General features: G+C 39.9%; 1 protein-coding gene across 2 annotated transcripts in view; it reads right to left on the minus strand.

Moving 5' to 3' along the window:
- GRAMD2B (GRAM domain containing 2B) overlaps positions 1 to 21,339 on the minus strand; it is a 78,788-nt gene that overhangs the window by 31,634 nt on the left and 25,815 nt on the right. Inside the window, exon 1 of one of the 2 annotated variants that reach the window (XM_070742849.1) lies at positions 20,790 to 20,970. The exons of the other annotated variant lie outside the window; for it this stretch is intronic. Coding sequence (XP_070598950.1) covers positions 20,790 to 20,878 — 89 coding nt within the window. The 5' untranslated portion in view covers positions 20,879 to 20,970. Of the gene's footprint in view, positions 1 to 20,789; positions 20,971 to 21,339 lie in introns of those variants that run through there. 2 annotated transcript variants of the gene reach the window in all.

A 21,339-nucleotide genomic window follows, 5' to 3' on the forward strand; every position in this document is an offset into this window, starting at 1 on the left:
CCAGTAGGCCTGTTGGGTCGTTTTTCACCATCCCCAAAGGTTCATGAAAGCCTCTTGAAGCCTGGAGAGAATGAAAACGGCCCAACAGGCCAACCGGAAGTTCATTTCTGAACTTCCTGTTGGCCCATTTGGCCATTTTTCGCCATCCCCAAGTTCAGGAGGCTTTTATGAAGCCTAGGGAGAACGAAAATGGTTGAAAAGAAGACCGAAAATCAGCTGTCCAATGCATGCTTGCATGCTGGAGCTGATATAGGGCAATGACTGGTATGCTCTCAGATATGGCTCCATGTGCCACCTGTGGCACACATGCCATGGGTTCGCTAACCCTGTCCTACTCTCTATATCAGTGCTGGAAAAGGACTAAAATAACCTAGATTCAAGACCTTACTCAAACAGATAGCTCGATGACTTTGGGTCAGTCTTTGGATTTATTTAGGTCTCATGATTATTGTTCTTAAGGGGGAAAAAAGAACGCACAACAGGAGTGGGTTCTAAGTTACCTCGCTGCCAGTTCACTTCCTCCCGCGCCATATGGGTCTGCATGCGCAGTACTGAAAACTTGGTTTCTGCTTATGCACAGAAACAAAAAACAAGATGGCGCTGTTTATGGCACCACTGAGAGAGCTGGTTTGGGAGTGTGGCTAGCCAGCCATCGCTCCCAGTTTGGCAAGCAGGGAAAAATTCCTGCTACTGGTTCTAAACAATTGGATGGAACTGCGAGGAACCCACCTCTGAAGCAAAACCTTAGATCACATGGATGTGTTTAGGAGTCAAAGATAGATTTAAAGGAAAACCCAGGTGGGAGGAGAGGAAGAGACAAAGACCATCTTGAGTTCTCAGACAACAAGCAGAATATGAATGCAATGCATAAGAGGCAAACAAAGCAAAAACTATCAGAGAGACTTTTGAAATAAAATGATTTTGTTGTGCTTGTACCATATTTCTCATTCACAATCTGAGATGAGATGGCTGCCTAATGATCCTATATACAGAGTATACATATCTTATATACTTTGACAGTTTTGGGGAAAGTGAATAGAGATCAAGGATGATAGGGAATCAAGATTGTCGGTTTTTAAAAACGAACATTCAAGTATGAAAGACACTGTGCCCACACTTGAATCAATTCACATGGAAGTTAACATTCACCGATTTGAAATAAACACCTTTATAGTGGCCTATTTCATTGCTTTAAGATGAAACTTAAATCATGGTTTAAAATAAGCTTTGGTGGCTTGTACTTCCCTGCTGTTCCCAAGGCTTTCACTAGTTAATTGGAATTTCCTTTAACAGAAATTGCTGAAAATTCAGAATTCTTTCTTCTTATATTCCACACCATAAAAATGTCAGAATAACACAACATTATACTTATATTTTTGACAGTCTGTTTCTTATATTGCCTGGAACGAAGCTCAACAGTTTGGAATAAGATGTCTCATTGAAAAAAGCGTCTCCTTCCATGATCCCCCCCCCCCAGATTCCTTGAGATAGTAAGTATTTAATATGACATAGATAAGCTGTCTTTTAGCTAAGGAATTCATAATCTAAGTTATGCATGGCAGGGGAAAGGAAAAAAATAGTCAATTGTGAAATCTGCCTATTACCAGTGGTGAGCTGCTAGCCAGAATGCCTAATTGGACTCATCTCCATGGCTCCATGAGTTTGAGCAGAATTATGCTTCTGCGCTCATGCAGGTAGCAAAATCTCACTCGGAGACGCAGGCTACCAAAATTTTTACTACCACACTTTGGGCGTGGCTTATGCAGGATGCCCTGCATTTTTTTTCAGCATGTTTCAGCTACATTTTCAATACCCCACTGCGTTGCCCCCTGTCCGGGCAGTAGCTCACCCTTGGATGCAGGTTCTGGTAAGGTTTTTTGCTTCCGTGCATGCAGTCAAAAAGTAACAAAAATAGAAAATTATTTAGCTCTAATTGTGTGCTGTAAGGTTCACAATCCCTAAAAACCTTAAGACAGATAATTCACCGAATCTGGTGGAGTTTAAAAACTGTAGAAACTGCTTTGGCTGATAAAATTATCAAAAGACACTGAAAAAATTCATAATGGAAATTAGAATCAGTCAAATCTAGTAAAACTTTTTCAGTTACTTTATTAAAAGTGTTGCTAATACATTGTCTCATCTAGATATATGGAAGTGCATGTTTAAGAATCTCAAGACAATAGAGAGGCGGTGGATAGATAAAATTCTGCTTCGCTTAGTTTAAATAGATAAACTAAGAGTCCATGTTTTTTTTTCTTGAAGGCTGATATGTCCTCACATCATAAAATATTTGCATTAAGGCCAAACAAGCTTAAATTCATTAGTTCCTGATTAAGAGAGGATTTGAGAATAATTCTTAAGAAAATGTTAACCACCAATGCCAAGATAAACTATTTTAATGATGAATATGATTTCTCAATGTGTTTCTTATTTTCATTGAAATATTTTATACTTGGAAGACCTAACACATGCAGAAGCACTAGACTGGACAAAGTTAAATGACAATTTTACTCAAGCATTCTCAAAACAAGATGACATGAACTTCTAAAGCAGAAAGATGCAATATTGAGTGAAGCAACATTTGAGGAAATGCATTCAGCAGAAAAATTACCATTTGTTTGGTTGAGAAATTGTGTTCAACTTATTGCTTAACAGGTGAAAACCAAACTGCTCAATTTGTCACATGTTGCAATCATACAGATACTTTTACCTGGGGAAAAAAATCCTATCGGTGAGATTTACTGTTGAATAAATACGTTTAGGTTTGTATTGCCTATTGTACTTCGTATTAATCCTAACTCATGAAATATATATATTGTCTTTGGATTCAGATTTCTCCTACTACAGACACCTCAAAATGCACATTCAAATGTTTAATAATTATCCCTCCACTCCTAATTCATACACTTTACTATTGTGAAGACTACTTGTTATTTTCCCCTGTACAGTACTCCTATAGTACAAATATATTATGTTTATTTTGGCCAGCAGAAATAATAGCTTAAGAATTAAGTAATCCTCTCCTTAGTTTCTTCTTTGATCTAAACTACAGTGAACAAAATACTGTTTTAAAGATGAAAAATACTTAAATACCTGGGCTTCAAAAGATATATTCATAACAATTTCTGTTTGCCTAAAATCACCCTATTTCAGGAGAAAAACTGACAGAAAAGCCCTTACATGTAAATATGAAGATATACAGTGTTCCCTCGATTTTCGCGGGGGATGCGTTCCGAGACCGCCCGCGAAAGTCGAATTTCTGCGAAGTAGAGATGCGGAAGTAAATACACTATTTTTGGCTATGAACAATGTCCCAAGCCTTCCCTTAACACTTTAAACCCCTAAATTACAATTTCCCATTCCCTTAGCAATCATTTAGATTATTACTCACCATGTTTATTTATTAAAGTTTATTTTTAAAAATGTTTTTTAAAGGCAGACGAAAGTTTAGCAATGACATATGATGTCATCGGGCGGGAAAAACCGTGGTATAGGGGGAAAAACCGCGAAGCATTTTTTAATTAATATTTTTGAAAAACCGTGGTATAGATGTTCCGCGAAGTTCGAACCCGCGAAAATCGAGGGAACACTGTAGTGTAAAATTTTACCAGCAGCTGTGGGACACTGATCATAGCATGATTCACCTTGTACCTGCTTACAAGCAAAATCTTTACACCACGAAACCAACAATTAAATCAGTGAGGACCTGGACTGAAGAGGCCAAGTTAAAGCTACTGGCTTGCTGCAGCCTTGCCTCCAAGGAAGCTGAAGGAATCTCAGCTCGGGGGCGGGCCCAGAGCAGCAGCAGCAGCAGCAGCCACCGCCTACTCCGCCCCGCACTCCCAGCTTCCACACCCATGCAGCCATTGGGAACCCCCCACTGCACATTAACATGTTGAAGGCACGCAAAGTCACACTGTCCCGGATTGCGGGAGGGGAGCTCTTCCTTGGCCAGGCGACGGCGAGGCCCCCCCGATGCTCACCTGCCACACAGGCCCTGCGCTGGGGGCTGCCCCTTGGAGCTGGGGGCGATGGATCTAGCCTCGGCTTACTTGGCCTGCCCTCAAGCTGAGCTTTCTTCAGCTTCCTTGGAGGCAAAGCTGCAAAGCTCACCTGCCACCTCCAAGGAAGCCAAAGGAAGCTCAGCTTGGGGGAAACTCAGCAACAGTTTCTCTCCCTAAAGGTGGCAAAGAAAGGGGCTGATTGCAGGCCCACCTTCCTCCCCGCCCCTTGGCTCTCCACCTCCTCCTTGCTCAGCAGCCGACCGCGGAGATTTGGGAGATTTGGGAGCTTATTATATTGATCAGTAAAATCTTGTGCACTGCCGTGGGCTGGATAAATGGCCTCAGCAGGCCGCATCCGTCCCGCGGGTCATAGTTTGGGGACTGCTGCTTCAGAGGATAATTAGAACTGCAGAAAGAACAATGGCTGCCAACCTGCCTTCCATTGAGGACCTGTATACTGCACAAGTCAAAAAGAGGGTTATGAAAATATTTGCAGACCCCTCACATCCTGGACACAAACTGTTTCAACTTCTACCCTCAAAATGACACTATAGAACAGAGCATACCAGAACAGTTTTCCCCCGGAACGCCACCACTCTGCTAAAATAATTCCCTCAATACTGTCACCCTCAACTGTTTAATAAGTCTGCATTATTATTAATCTTCTCATTGTTTCTATCATTCTGTTCTGTTCTCTTCTAGATGAAACCTGAATAATTTTCTTATGAATAAAACATGAATATAGAGGCCAGTTGAATAGAATACTTTCCCCTATTTCATAGCTTCTTCTAATATGGACAGAAATAGTTTTTTGTTAGGCTATCCTTATTAGTTTTGTAGATTGAAATATTATCTGATACAAAACATCACTGCCTTAGTATCTAGGTATCCATTAATCAGGTTAATGTTGGTTTAGCTGAATTATAATGAAGGTTGTGGCTGTGGCTGCGTCTTGTCATAATCTTGTTTTAGTAATCTGGGAAATGTCAACTAAGTTTACTATATCACCTTGAACTATTACATTACAGATACCAAGCTTACTAGAACTTTAACTTTTTAAAGCCACTTATTTTATTCTCTCAAGGACAATTGAGATAAGAAGGCTGAGTACAAACTTGACAATTGTGAGCAGATCTCTGTTTTGGATATTTGCCCTGAACAGTCCTTATTAGGCCCTATATTCCTACATAGTATCTTTAGTGAACTTTAGACCAGTTATTAAATGATAATGATTAATTTTTATCATTTCATCTGTTGAAGGAGAAAAGTTGTTTGGCTTGGCTGTCTACTGATCATATTTACACTACTTATATTTCTTAAGAGCTTAGTTTGGAGCAGAGGTACCTTCCAGTTCCAGAAGCACTTAGGTTTTTTTAGAAGTGGCTATCAAATGTTTTTTGGAATAAATTTTATTGATTTTAAAATATTTTCTTTTAAACAACACTTACAATAAATCTTTGAGAATTCTACATTGTCCCAGTGTTCAATTTTTGTTAAGACATTAAAGCATGACATTTGATCTTATTTCATTCATCATACAGTATTTACATTTATATTTATATATTTACAGTTTTCAGTGCTTTTTTAACTATCCCTTTTCCTTTTTCTAAGTTCAATCCACTGATAATATTTCCCCGATATGTTAAAATAATTTGAGTCTTTTTGCCCCCCTAGTTCGATTGTAAGTCTGAAAAAAACTGGACAGCTACCGGTTTGAAATGGGCATGCTGGCGAACGTTTTAGGCATTGAGTGCCCAAACTGGAATGTACACACTCTGGCGTATGCAAAAAACAGCTTGCCGGTATGCATGCATGCCTATTGGAAACTAGAAGATCAGCTGGTGATGGCGCACATGCCCACAGAGATGACTCTGTATGCCACGTCTGGCTTGCGGGCCATAGGTTTGCCATCATAGGTATAAGGTCTCCTGCTTGAGCAGCGAGTTGGACTAGAAAACCTCCATGGTCCCTTCCAGCTCTACTCTGATTGACATTGATAGACATATTCCTGGTGTTTGTTTTTTTCTGTTTCATTAAATAAAAACTAACAATTGTTGTCCAGATTAGGGCTGCAAAAATCCCAATGATCCCTAAATGGCAGTTCAGGAGATAGTTTTCTGTGTCTCTTTGCTTCATCCCAATTTTTCTATTTGGAAGACCTACCTAATGTAAGAAATCATATTTATAAATATGAAGCTTGGTTTGACTTTGAAATCATTAGCTGTCACATTGTATCTAGGTTAAATGAAGTAATAATTTAACTTAACTTAAATTTAATAATTTAAATTAAGTAATAATTTAAATTATTATTAAATTGTCCAATCATGCTAAATCATTCTATATGCAGATATATCTTCTTTTCATTAAGTAGAAAATCTATCTATAACCTTAGAGAGACAAGATTAAATATAAATACATTTATAACTACAGTAAAGATTGGAAGCCTCTTCTTTATATGTTTATTATTTTATTATTTCTTTCCTCATCTTTTTCTTCCTTATCGCTTTTAATTTTTAATTTTTTAAAAAAATAAGTATTGTTCTGGCTTTGTAAACCCCAATAAAAATTAATTTAATAAAAGGAGATGTTAGGAATAACTCAATGATACATCACTGAACTGAAATCCTAGTTATGCTATAACAGTAGTTCTCAAACTGTGGCCCATGGACCCCTGAGGTACCAGAAATGTTATGATTTAAATATTGAAGTCTTGGGAGCTGTAGACACAAAATATATTTAAATGGAGTCAGTGGTAAAGAAAAGATTGAGAACCACTGTCCTATAATATTCCCACTTTCCTTTTGTTATCCCTGAAAACATCTATGGAAATATTAGCTAAGTGAAAGTAGTGTATATTATTTACTGGGTAGTCTGGAACTGCTCTTCAAAGAAAGAACTTTGGCCTTCTCTTCTTCAGCAATGAAACAATTTCACAGATTCTGAGATTATGTTAACACTTTTGAGGGATGAGAATCTATTTTTTTTAAATGAAGCAAATGCAATAGTCTGCTGTAGCAAAAAGAAAATGCAAGATTTTGCAGGATTGCTGTTGACATCTGAGAACATGTGTATGATACATTTTCTGATTCTGAAATCCAGCTATATTGGTTTTAGATTAAATAAAAGTAAAAGTCTCTCGATATCTCTCTATATTTGTATGCTTGTGCTTAAACCAAATATATTTTTCATCTATCTAGATACACATTAATAATGTTTTTAGATTTGATTTACGGGACTTCAGGGACTGAAATCCCCAACAGTACCTATTAGGAATAGGTAGAAACAATAATACATGAAATCCCCACTTTTAAATTTAACATCAAAGACTAACATTCTTCTAGTAAGCTACAACAATTAAATTAAGAGCTTTAGAGCTTTACTTCACTGTATACCTTATCTCCGAGGCCTGACCATTGATCTATTGCAATAAAATGTTATGCCAGCAAGATAGCAAATAGAAGTGAAAGGAAGCAAGATTTTTCTATAAGAAAAGAAAGTTTTCCTTCAGTTGAGTTTCTTTCTTGGTAACTATGTAAATTTCTTGGCAATAATATAACATTGCCTTATTTTATGCCCCTCCTCCTAATTAAGTCCAAAATCTTATTGAAAAAGTATTACTATTTCAATTCTATCTGAACCCTTAGTCTATTTATAAATTTCTAAGATGCAAATCTTATTTTGTGTTTTGCTATTTATTTCCAATTTATATGAGCCAGGATGGTGCAGTAGTTAGGGTGCAGTACTGCAGGCTACTTCTACTGCCTTCCGGCTGCTTTCAATTTGGCAGTTCAAATGTCATCAGCTTTTCATCCATCCAAGGTGGGTAAAATGAGGACCCAGATTGTTGGGACAATATGCTGACCCTGTAAACTGCTTAGAGAGGGCTGCAAAGCACTGTAAAGGGGTAGAAAGTCTTTAGAATATAGAAATATTGCTATATTCTTAAGGTTTCTTTTATTCAGCATTTCAAACTTATCATTCTAAAGGACTTTAATAGCTTAGAAGCAGAGGTTTATGAAATTAGCGCTTTTAAAAGTCTCTACTGTTAGCAAGGTGGCTAATCTTATCATTTCCCAGTGGTCAAACTGATAGAAAGCTGCTGGTCTGCATTCTTGTCACGAGGAACAGCTGTCCAGAATATATGTGGCTGATCTCCAGTCTTCTCTTTATCTAAAGAAGTTCCAAGAAATTGATCTACTTCTTGGTTCCTTGATTTTTGCTGTGGTCATTGCCTCTGCTTTTGTAGACCTGTTTTCAGATCACTATACCTTCCCTAGCAGATAATCATTTTAAAACACCTCTGCTATGAAAAATGATCAGAAAGTTGACTTGCTAAGTTGACTTTTCAAATGGACTTTCTCCATTGTAGTTTGACACATTAATGTATTTATATAGAACACTTATATGGCCAACTCAGCCAGTTCGGTATAATGGTTGAGGCATCTGGCTAGAAACTGGGAGTCTGAGTCCTAATCCCATCAAAGGCACAAAGCCAGCTGGGGTCTCTTGGGACAGTCACTTCCTCCCAGCTTTAGGAAACAGGGAATGGCAAACCACTTCTGAAAAACCTTGCCAAGGAAACTGCAGGAGCTTGTCCAGGCAGTCACTGAGAATTAGATATGATTAAATGAAAGGGGGGAAAAACCCATGCCATGTAAAGGTTTAAGGTACAACAGTTTTTTTTAAAAAAAAAAACCCTATTACAAAGTATTTAAGGGAAGTAACAAAATGACCTTAGATTTTCTGGAATCACTTTGACTCATTTACCAGTAGTGAACTGAAGAGACTACTCTTTCCCCATACGTTTTTGTCCTACACAAGATTTTCCGTAATTTCAACTTAGTTCTGCTTTATAAAAGGTGAATTGACACATCTGAAAACATAATGCTGACTGCACTGCACCTGCCACTTCTAATTAGAACAATTTTAATTTAGGTTGTGAAAATACCTATGTAGGAAGCCATAACTTGCACATTTAACCAAAAAATGGGCCATCGACCTGGTGGTGGGTTCTAACTTACCGCGTTTTCTGTGCAAGGCCTCTCGGAACGAGCACACTGACTCAAAAGTCCATTAATTTATGTTAAAATCACACTCTTTATTGGCATAAGCAGCACACAGCAAAAGGCAGTTTGAATGGCAAGGAAAAGAGAGTGCTTTCTCTCTCTGTAGTGAAAGATAAACAAAGCCTGGGAAAAGTGCCAACTTGGCCTAATGGCATTCCTTAGATCACTGGCTGGGGAATTCTGGGAGTTGAAGTCCAAATATCTTCAAGTTGCCAAGGTTGGGAAACACTGCCTTAGATAACAGTCTATTTCTCATTCAAGAGAAGAACACAGCTCACCGGAATCTCGGACAACATCATCCAGCAGAGAATGTCTTTTAGTGAAGCAGGAATCATGTTTTTGAAGCCTTTCTCAGGCAGCCCCCCACTTTAACACTTCTTCCATGAATGATGTTGAAACCCCACACCCAATTACCCAAAATCCTTTGCTTATATACTGCCTGGAAGTGACATCACACCTCAAAGAGGTAAAGCTGTAAGTGTATTTTCTTTTACTATGCAAGTCATCTTGCCTTCTCAAGAATCTCCTATAATGAGAATCTAATAACGGATTGACCACTCGAATATCTTCCTCCTTCGACTGGGACCACTCCCCCATTGTTATATTAGTGGTTCTTCGGGTTCACTCAGGTAATTTCCACCATCACTTTCACTCTCTGCATCAGCTGGCAACCCCACTGGCCCAGGGTATCCAGAGGGGCCTGGCTCATCCTCCTCAGAATCTGATATGACTAGAGGTGGACAAGGAGCACTCACAAAATCTCACTGCTGGTTCGCTTCCTTATGCACCAGGCATGCATGCCACACATGTGCATATTTATTTATTTATTAAATTTGTATGCCGCCCCTCTCCGTAGACTTGGGGCGGCTCACAGCAATAGTGAAATAGGATGTAAAATAGGAATCTAATACTGTATTAAAAAAACTAAAAACTCATAATTTAAAAAACATGCACACAACATACCATACATAAACTATATAGGCCTGGGGAAGATGTCTCAATTCCCCCATGCCTGAGGGCAGAGATGGGTCTTAAGAAGTTTACAAAAGGCAAGGAGGGTGGGGGCAATCCTAATCTCCGGGGGGAGCTGATTCCAGAGGGTCGGGGGCATCACAGAGAAGGCTCTTCCCCTGGGTCCCATCAGAAAACATTGTTTAGTCGACGGGGCCCCGGAGAAGGCCAACTCTGTGGGACCTACCTGGTCGCTGGGATTTGTGCGGCAGAAGGCAGTCCTGGAGATATTCTGGTCTGATGCCATGAAGGGCTTTATAGGTCATAACCAACACTTTGAATTGTGACTGGAAACTGATCTGAACTGTATATCAGCTGCACGAATCCCAGCGACCAGTTAGGTCCCACAGAGTGGGTCTTCTCCGGGTCCCGTCAACTAAACAATGTCGTTTGGCAGGACCCAGGGGAAGAGCCTTCTCTGTGGCGGCCCCGGCCCTCTGGAACCAACTCCCCCCAGAGATTAGAATTGCCCCCACCCTCCTTGCCTTTCGTAAGCTGCTTAAAACCCACCTCTGCCGCCAGGCATGGGGGAATTGAAATACTCTTTCCCCTAGGCCTCTACAATTTTATGCATGGTATATGTGTATGTATGTTTGATTTTTATAATAATGGGTTTTTAACTGTTTTTAGTACTGGATTATTATTATATGCTGTTTTATTACTGTTAGCCGCCCCGAGTCTGCGGAGAGGGGCAGCATATAAATAAATAAATAAATAAATAAATAAATAAATAAATAAATAAATAAATAAATAAATAAATAAATATTTATTATTATTATTTCGATTCCTAGGCCGTCCTTCTCTGGAGTCTTAGGATGGCTTAAACATAAAGAATAAATACATAAACATAGCACAGTAGAAATCAAAGTTAAAACCAAACCAATTTAAAAACTAAAATCCATTAAGCATACTAAAATCCAATTTAACAAGCCTAAAACCCATATAATTAAAACCATTCAGTCACATTCATCCATCTCTCTTCCTCTGTAGAAACCTGTTGATCAAAATATAAACTACTCTAAAGGAGAGCTTCAAAATGTGCAGGTGTGTGCATTTTTCCAGGGAAACATGAAAGCTTAACTGTCTGTTTAGTTCTTCATGCAACCTGTCAGGAAAAATATAAGAGGAAAAACGAAAGTGAGAAGGCACCTGCCACTTCAGATGACATTTGAAATTAAACTGGCAATCTTTGGGACAAAAAGGTATGATTTGCTCTAGAGTACAAAATGTTGCTTTGCTTACTTGAAATAGTAATTTCAACTGGACTAGGTGGAAAACTAGCAATCAAACATGATTGATTAAAATTTTCACAGCAGTGGGGCAAATAATTTAATTTGTAACAACAGGGCAACTAAAGGCACAAGAACTGATGCCGTTTTTTATGTCCTCATAGATAATTTGCCCTTCCTGTTACAGGATTTTATCCAATGAATTGATGCAAACTGATTCTATCAGGCATTCCCAAACCCCCATAACTTTAACCTTACATGGTCTACTGTTGACCTCACCCCATTCCTAAGAGGTCTGTAGGGGGCATGTATCAGCACACCAACGTGTCTATCGTCCCTGTCCTAGTGTTCCCCATTTATTTTTATCCATTTGCTGTACTTATAATCATGTTTATACTTAGAATAGAATAGAATAGAATTCTTTATTGGCCAAGTGTGACTGGACACACAAGGAATTTGTCTTTGGTGCATATGCTCTCAGTGTAAATAAAAGAAAATATACATTTATCAAGAGTCATGAGGAAAAACACTTAGTGTACAAATAAACAATCAATATTAATATCAATCATAAGGATATAAGCAACATGTTGCAGTCATACAGTCATAAGTAGGAGGAGATGGGTGATAGGAATGATGAGAAGACTAATACATAATGCAGCCCTAGTGAATAGTTTGACAGTAGTGCACACATGCCAGTGTGCCCTACGATGTGGCTTCGCGTGCCACCTGTGGCACGCATGCCATAGGTTCACCATCACGGCCTTAGTCTATTTAAAATTCCCACCATTTTATCTTTTCGTTTCTGCCATCTGAGTTTGCTTCTGATGATTCATAGTTCTGGGGAATTAGCTTCCTCCTATGTTAGAATCTCCTCCGTGTTTGCAAAGACAAGTGGAGGGGAGGTTACAGAGAGCTGCTTCTTAAAGAACGTTCCTTAATTATTTATTTATTTATTTATATTTATTTATTTATTTATGGGATTTGTATGCCGCCCCTCTCCGTAGACTCGGGGCGGCTAACAACAGTAATAAAAACATCATATAACAATCCAATATTAAAACAGTTAAAAACCCTTATTATAAAACCAAACATACATACAGACATACCATGCATAAAATTGTAAAGGCCTAGGGGGAAAGAGTATCTCAGTTCCCCCATGCCTGGCGGCAGAGGTGGGTTTTAAGAAGCTTACGAAAGGCAAGGAGGGTGGGGGCAGTTCTAATCTCTGGGGGGAGTTGGTTCCAGAGGGCCGGGGCCGCCACAGAGAAGGCTCTTCCCCTGGGTCCCGCCAAGTGACATTGTTTAGTCGATGGGACCCGGAGAAGGCCAACTCTGTGGGACCTAACTGGTCGCTGGGATTCGTGCGGCAGAAGGCAGTCCTGGAGATATTCTGGTCTGATGCCATGAAAGGCTTTATAGGTCATAACCAACACTTTGAATTGTGACCAGAAACTGATCGGCAACCAATGCAGACTGCGGAGTGTTGGTGTAACATGGGCGTATTTGGGAAAGCCCATGATTGCTCTCGCAGCTGCATTCTGCACGACCTGAAGTTTCCGAACACTTTTCAAAGGTAGCCCCATGTAGAGAGCATTAGAGTAGTCGAGCCTTGAAGTGATGAGGGCATGAGTGGCTGTGAGCAGTGACTCCCGGTCCAAATAGGGCTGCAACTGGTGCACCAGGTGAACCTGGGCAAATGCTCCCCTCGGCACAGCCGAAAGATGTGAGCTGTGGATCGAGAAGGACGCCCAAGTTGGATAGCCCTGTGAGAATGAAATCCATAGAGAATTGCAGAGAATAACATAAAATAAAGAAACCATTTGAGCGCATTTCACCGAGGCAGCCTTTGTCAGTGTCATCTTGGATCCAAGCCCTTATATCCGTTACCTTATACTGTACATGCTTGACAAAACAAACAAACAAACATTGGTGGCTTTCTGTGTAATGAATTTTATCTTAACAAGTCTAAGACTATGAAAATCCTGACTTGCTGTTGCTGAACACAGCAATGTCACTACCCTTATCTGTGTGGGTTATTAAAAAGAGTAAAATAAAAGAGAGAAAACTTGTAAAATCCAGGACAGAAACTGGCATTTCCCCTTTTAAAATTCTTAAGTCAAAATGCAGAAGCCATTGACTTTAAAAAAAGGACATTCAAATGGATATAGGCATACATTCTTAAACACATGGATATCAAAATGATGAAACGTTGTTTCCTCCTTTTGTACTTGCGTGCAACATTTCAAGTATCTAAGAGATGCTTGTTGCAACATCATATTAAGTATTTCATTTCCTGCCTCTTTAGCAGATGCCTATACCATCTAATTTTTCTGATAGCCCTTCTTCATTGTAAGAAAATAATTGACTTGCCCCTACCTCACTTTGGCCAATGTGTCTGTCTGGAAATCCATTTATTAGACAGTAACAAATAGTATTTTTTTAAAAAATTACAAACAATTGATAAAGCCACATAATCCCCAAAGTAACTCTGGCCAATGTATAAAGTTTAAAAGCAACAACAACGTAATAATAAAATCCTTTTTAACTGCACTGTCTTTTTATTTATTGCTTTGCCAGTGACGTTGAAATGCACTACCATATAGTTCTTGAAATATAAAGGAGATAGAGCACTGCTTTTGAAATCTACCTTATACAATTCATTGGGAGTTAACTAATGTTGGATTGGACCTATGAACTCCCACAACTGGAAGTTCAAGGATTCAATTTGGGAATTTGGACTAGATGCTGATGATGTCTATGAGACCTAACAAGCTCTGGATCAAGTTCTACTTACATAAATTTACAAAATAGACCTTGGTAAATAGACCTTGGTAATGCCAACCTTAAAGATATTTATTACTTGACATTGAGAAGAATAAATTAGTGGAATGGCTTGTCTTCTGGAGCTATGGGTGCTTCATCCCTGGATGTTTTAAAGAATAGACTGGACAGCCATTTGTCCAGAATAGTATAGGGCAGTGATTGAAAATCTTTTTTGGTTCCTGTGCTAAAAAGGGTGAAGAGTGGGGGATCGCTGGCATGCATGCCCACAACCATATTTCCATGTGCCCTCCTGCATTTGCGCACATGATGCCACTCCTACCCCCTTAGTCATGGCACATCCTTTTTTCACTCTCCCCCTACCCAGGAGGCCTTCCGGAGGTGGAAAATGGCCAATTTCCCAAGTTCCGGTTGAACCAGAAGGCCTTTTTTTCTCTCTCCCAAGCTCCAGAGCCTTTTTAGGAGCCTGGAAAGAGTGAAAATGCCCCACCTGAGGCTGAAAACAGTGACTCCCAGTGAGCCCAGAAGGTCCGAAAATCAGCTTGTGGACCTCAACTTGCCTGCCCATTGATATGGCTACATGCACCACTTGTGGCACATGTGCCATAGGTTCACCATCACAGCTATAGGGTCTTCTGCTTGAGCCGGGAATTGGGCTAGAAGACCTCCAAGGTCTCTCTCAAATCTGATATTCTGTTTACAGTGTTCCCTCAATTTTTGCGGGTCCGAACTTTGCGAAAAGTCTATACCACGGTTTTTCAAAAATATTATTTAAAAAATACTCCATGTTTCTTTTGCACACCAAGGGTTTTCTGGGGCTGCCCGATGTACAATACTGTGCATTTAACTCTTCTCCTCCCCCTCTCCACCTCAGCTGTCCTGCTTCTTTAAATAAAAGCTCCGTTTCTGCCCCAGCCTTCTGATCCCACCCCTTTAATTCTCGGAACATTGGTAAGCTCCAATTGAAGTTGAGCCTTAATGCTGCCCGCCGCTGCCGCAGCGAGCAAAACAAAGCCCCCTGCTTGCCACTCCATTGCCCCTGCATGTTCTGGGAGTAAGTAAAACCAGGAATGGAGGAGCAAGGGGGAGGAAGGAAGGAAAGAAAGGGAGCATCTCTACATTGCGGAAATTTGACTTTCGCGGGCGGTCTTGGAATGTATCCCCCGTGAAAGTCAAGGAAACACTGTATATCCATTCAAGGGAAAATGGGAGAAATGAAAGAAAAATGGATTCTGAATATAACTTTATTCAAATCTTAATAAAGTGGCATATTAAATATATTCATTTGCAATATTGAGATTTGCATTTGTTTCACCCCATTTCAAAAATCACTGATTTTAAACTACTGTACTACTGATGTGAATTGTATAATTAAAAAAGAAATTCAATCCGCTAGCATGACAGTAAGAACAATTAACGAATGGAATGGTTGTAAACAGAGAGGGCTCATGTCAATTATAAAGCTCTTTATTTCTTGACAATGAGAAGAATTAATCAGTGGAATGGCTTGCCTTCAGATGTTGTGGGTGCTCCTGCAGATTTTAAAGAAGAGAACGGATAGTGATTTGTCCAGAATGGTTTAGGGCAGTGATGACGAAACTTTTTTTCCTCGGGTGCCGAAAGAGCATGGGTGTGCGCTATCACGTATACATGAGTGCCCACCCCCATAATTCAATGCCTGGGGAGGGCAAAAACAGCTGAGGCTGGAAATAGCCTGTTTCCCAACTTCTGGTGGGCCCAGTAGACTCAGGTTTCATCCTTCTCTGGCTCCGAACAGTTCCCTGGAGCCGGGGAAAGGTAAAAACGCCCACCCTCATTCCCCCTGGAGGCTTTCTGGAAGCCAAAAATGGCCTCTCAGAGCCTCTGTGAAAGCCAAAAATCAGCTGGCTGGCACACACATGCACATTGGAGCTGAACTAGAGCAAAGGCTCATGTTTCTGCAGATATGGTTCTTTGTGCCACCTGTGGCACCCGTGCCATAGGTTTGGCCAGGGCCGCCGATAGGGCAGTATTACCGGTACAGGCGTCACGGGCCCGGTCAAATTGAAAAATGGGGGGGGGGGGGGGCGGCGAGAGTGCTAAGGAAGCTAATTGGATTCAATTGCAAAATTGTTACAATCGGGAGCAGGCAAGAGCACAAGTCAGCAAAAATGCCTAATTTTCTCTATTCTGCCTGAAGAGCTTCATAGCTGTTAAAGATGAAGTTTGGATCAGACCTAATTTGGTATACATTTTGGTTATGGTGTTAGGTTTTTTTCAAAATTGTTCCCTTCTAAGTGTGAGGAAAAGATGTGTTGCTTTGGAGTTGACATGTTTTTTGGAGCCATCTCGCCATTTTAGATTCGAGAACAAACACCATCCTGGATTCGAGAAGCAAGCATTCTGGGAAATAGGAAGATTTGAATATGCAAAGGAGAAGCTGTGTAGAGCTAAGGATTAAGGATTTTCAAAAAACAAACAACCACGTCATATTTTGAGACTTGTGCAGCGGGATCTGAAGCGGGAGTTTGGTATTTTAAATTTCACATTCTAAATTATATTAAATGCATACACAGTAATATCTCACCATATGTTTAATAGATATGATAACATCCTAGGAAAAGAAGAAAGAATAAAGAGGGAAAAAAGGTGTTGCTCTTAGAGCCATGGACATGCTATTTGTTAAGAGACATTTAAAAGCTTAAATATATTAAGTTATGGAACTCAATAGCAGGTACATGTATGAGAAAAAATCTTAGATTTTTTGCACATTTGCTTCATAATGTGGATTTGATGATACGTGAGGGTATGTTCTTTTTTATAAAGCAATTTTAAAATTTTGCAAACTTTGGAAAATGCTATAAGGAGATAGGTGGAGAGGTTAATGAGGAGAAGGTTTTTTTGCTCTTCCCTCCTCTTTCTCTTCTTTTTTCTTGCACTGTGCTTTTTACACCTATGGTGGAGTTTACTATAGTTTTAAACATTATTGCGTATAATTTATCTTCTGGTTACCTGTTATTTATTGGTATTATTGTGAAAACAAATATTTTTCTAGTGTGATGCAGGAGTATTTTGTCTTTATCCTTTGTGCCATCTTATTGCTGCTTTTAATATTGTTGATGGCAAAATTAATAATATTTTGTTAATTTGGTGTATTTGCACTGTTCTGGTTATTTATTTATATGTATGTAATACGTTGATGTCACTTGAATATATTTTCTGCGTTATTAACATATTATTAATCTGTTAAACAAGTGTACCTTGTTGTAGTGGCAGGGTTTAATTTTTTTTTAAAAGGTAAATTTAATACGTAATTGGTATGTCGCAAAATAAAGTAGTTTTAAAATGGTGGTGGGGGGGGGCAGACACTTAGGCTGTATGGGGCCCCAAAATTCCTGATGGCGGCCCTGGGTTTGGCATCACTGGCATAGGGCTTCCTGCTTAAGCAGGGGGTTGGGCTAGAAGACCTCCAAGTTCTCTTTCAACTCTGTTATTTATTCTGTCTATGCAAGACCAATGCAAAGAAATAAAAGTGGAACATAATGTTGTGTACAAATTCCAAAATGAAAAATGCGAGTTCCATAAATAAACAAAAAAGCCTCAGTAAACACCCTTCTCCCAGCCGCCTTTCACAAGCACAACAAAATCCAAACACTTTTCTCAAAGCAGACCTTTTACTCTTGCCTTCCACAGGTGTCCTTTATGTCTTTCTAAACCTGTGTGTCAGATACAAGTCTGAGCTATGGAACTGTCCTTTGTAATTCCTAGAATGGAAGTGTATAGGCCTACTAAGTTTGCCTTCTCAAGAAAAACAGTAGGTACTGGTTTCTGTGAGTAGGCACAAAGCTAGCCTACTGAAAACCAGAGCCCCAAACCAGGTACTATTTTCATCATTGGCACCATGCCAAGCAAGGTGAAGTTATCAGATGCTCCCATGCTTTGAATGCCTTCTCTTTCATTGCTGAAAAGAGCTCAAAGGAGTGGAAAGAAGAGGAAGCTAACCAATTGAAGAGACATTTTCCAGATGCGTTCCTAAATCTTGTCATCCTTCAAAGTAAGCCATCCTCCTGGCCTGCATAATTAGATAGAAATACAATCTCATATGAATCCTACAGGTAACACAGTTGGCACATTAATTCTTGTGGATTAGGAAATTTATTTATTTATTTATTTATTAGATTTGTATGCCGCCCCTCTCTGCAGACTCGGGGCGGCTAACAACAGTAAAAAGCCAATGTAAACAAATCTAATATTAAAAGTAATTTAAAAAACCCCAATTTAAAAAACCAATCATGCATACAGACATACCATGCATAAATTTTATAAGCCTAGGGGGAAGGGAATATCTCAATTCCCCCATGCCTGACGATAGAGGTGGGTTTTAAGAAGCTTACGAAAGGCAAGGAGGGTGGGGGCAACTCTGATATCTGGGGGGAGTTGGTTCCAGAGGGTCGGGGCCACCACAGAGAAGGCTCTTCCCCTGGGTCCCACCAAATGATATTGTTTAGTCAACGGGACCCGGAGAAGGCCAACTCTGTGGGACCCAACTGGTCGCTGGGATTTGTGCGGCAGAAGACGGTCCTGGAGATATTCTGGTCCGATGCCATGAAGGGCTTTATAGGTCATAACCAACACTTTGAATTGTGACCGGAAACCGATCGGCAATAATAATAATAATATAATAATATGGTAATAATATCTGGCAGATTCATATAGGAGTCTCTTTTCCTACCAGATGATATGAAATCTCAAGAATGTGTGAAAGAAGTATTGCGAACTAACCAGTTTTTATCAATCCAATTGATAATACTGGGAGTAAATCTATCAGAATAAATCAGTTTAGTATAGTGGTTAAGCACCTAGAATCCTGGAGACTGTACCTTAAGGACAAGGTAAGCTGGGTGGCCTTGGGCCAACCACACCCTCTCACCCCTGGAACCTAGGAAATAGTAAACCACTTCTGAAATCCTGTAAAACAATGACAACAACCCTGCAGGCAGTGGCCAAAAGTCATCACTGACTTAACAAAACTCTCCAACAGAAGACCTCGACAGTCTTGCCAACTATAGCTTTATCATGCACTGCCATGGAGTCTGAAAAAGAATCTCTATAATGTGATAAACCTTATTAGACTCTAGAGCTGAATCCAACTTTCCGCTTTACAAATTGGGCAACAAGGCTGATTATATAATTGGCACATCAATATCACCTGTTAAGACCTGCCTGGTTCATCATCACCACAGTTAAGATCTGCCCATCCAAAATCAAGTACCAATACTCTGATCACCCGAGACCCAATACTTCAGAGGCACTCAATACAGACCATCAAGAAACTTCATTTCTACTAGACTAGGCTAGATTAGACTTTTTATTGGCCAAGTGTTATTGGACACACAAGGAATTTGTCTTGGTGCATATGCTCTCAGTGTACATAAAATAAAAGATAAGTTCATCAAGAATCATAAGGTACAACACTTAATGATAGTCTGGATACAAATAAGCAATCCAATCATATTAGGAACTAGTCAATATAAGTTACAGTCACACAGTCATTTGTAGGAGGAGATGGGTGATGGAAACGATGACAAGGTTATCCCTCACACAAGAGGCCAAATCATACTGAACCTCGATTAAACCTTAATTCATCTTCCCAACAACCAAACCGGGGAAATCAAACTACTGTGACCGCCCCCACTCAACACAGACAGGCAAGACATACAGAATATAAACTGACAGCAAACCACACTCCTTACTAGAACTGATGATGTTACCTAGTTGCAATAATGAAACATCTGCAAGAAAACAAGCAAACTCATAGAGCATCAAGAACCTCCTATTGTGACTTTCTCCCATATTAAATTTATTTAGTTTGTCAAGCATGGATGAGAAAGCAAGTATAAGTATGCACCTAACATGTAAACATATAAGTATAAACAGGTGTAGATATATACATGAGAAATGAGTACGAATAAATGGGAACATTAGGATAGGGACAGTAGGCACGCTGGTGCGCTTGTGCATGTCCCCTTACAGACAGGAATAGGGTGAGGTCCACGGTTGAATAGAACAAAACAGAACAGAATAGAATTTTACTGGCCAAGTGTGATTGGACGCACAAGGAATTGTGTGCTTGGAAAGCATATAAATTCAATCAATCAACCAATCAATAAATTTGCCTTGGTACATATGTTCTCAATGTACATAAAAGAAAAGATATATTCGTCAAGAATCATAAGGTACTACACTTAATGATTGCCTGGGTGCATATAAGCAATCAAATCATATTACAACCAGTCAATATGAATTGTAAATTTAAGGTTAAAAGTTATGTATTATTATATATATATATGTTATAATATATTGTATACAATATTATATTTTGTACTGACGGAAACAGGCTGTCCCTCGCTTGTAGCCATTTGACACACACACACACACAACTCCGGGACCCGAGCAATGTTTCACGCGCCAAGAACTGACCCCTTATCCAAGACTTACTCTTAAGTTACTCCAGATCCAACTCCAAACTCTCCCCAGTCGCTCTTCAGGGGCGGAGTTTTCTTTTTAAAGTTTAGGCAAAGAAGGAACCTAAGGCTGGAGGCAAGCAACCGGCCGGAAAAGGTCCCGTCTTCTGGCATAAAGGAGCCCCTTTGTTGCTTGGATCGCCGGAGCCCTCAAAACAATTCCTTTTTCAATACACGTCTAGGCATTGTACTTACTGGATTAAAGCCGCTTTTTCCTTTTTACTGGCCACTCTGACGGTCTTGAGTTCCTCCCCGTCAGGCTGAAGGTCCGTCATGAGCACCATCGGGAAGCAAAAGTTCGGCTCTGATCTATGTCTTCTCCTCTGGCTCTACTCCCACTTTCCCACTGCTGATAATAATTCAAACGGGACGCCCTCCGAGCATTTCTAGCGCTTCCTCCTTCCTATCGCATTACAACTACTTCGCGAGCTCAAAGCACCAAGTGAGACCGAGCGCGGTTCTTTCTTTCTTTCTCTTTCCAACTAACTAACTAACCTGAGCGGGTTTGAACTGGTATGGGTTGCCCGCCCAGCCTTATAGGCTGATGCACCGAGGGAGGAGGGAAGAAGGAAAGTCCAGGAGGCAGCCAGAGCTTCTTCTCGACCCACAAACTCTGGAAGGAAAGAGAAAAAACCAGTCCCACCAGCTCGTCGGAGATTCAAGCGATTACTCAAGCGCGGAAACCACAGCTCAACAGCTTTGAAAAAGTCGGATGAGAAGACTTAAACAAACCAAAACAAAAAAA

Source organism: Erythrolamprus reginae, chromosome 2 (assembly GCF_031021105.1).
Source record: "Erythrolamprus reginae isolate rEryReg1 chromosome 2, rEryReg1.hap1, whole genome shotgun sequence".
NCBI lineage: Eukaryota > Metazoa > Chordata > Lepidosauria > Squamata > Dipsadidae > Erythrolamprus > Erythrolamprus reginae.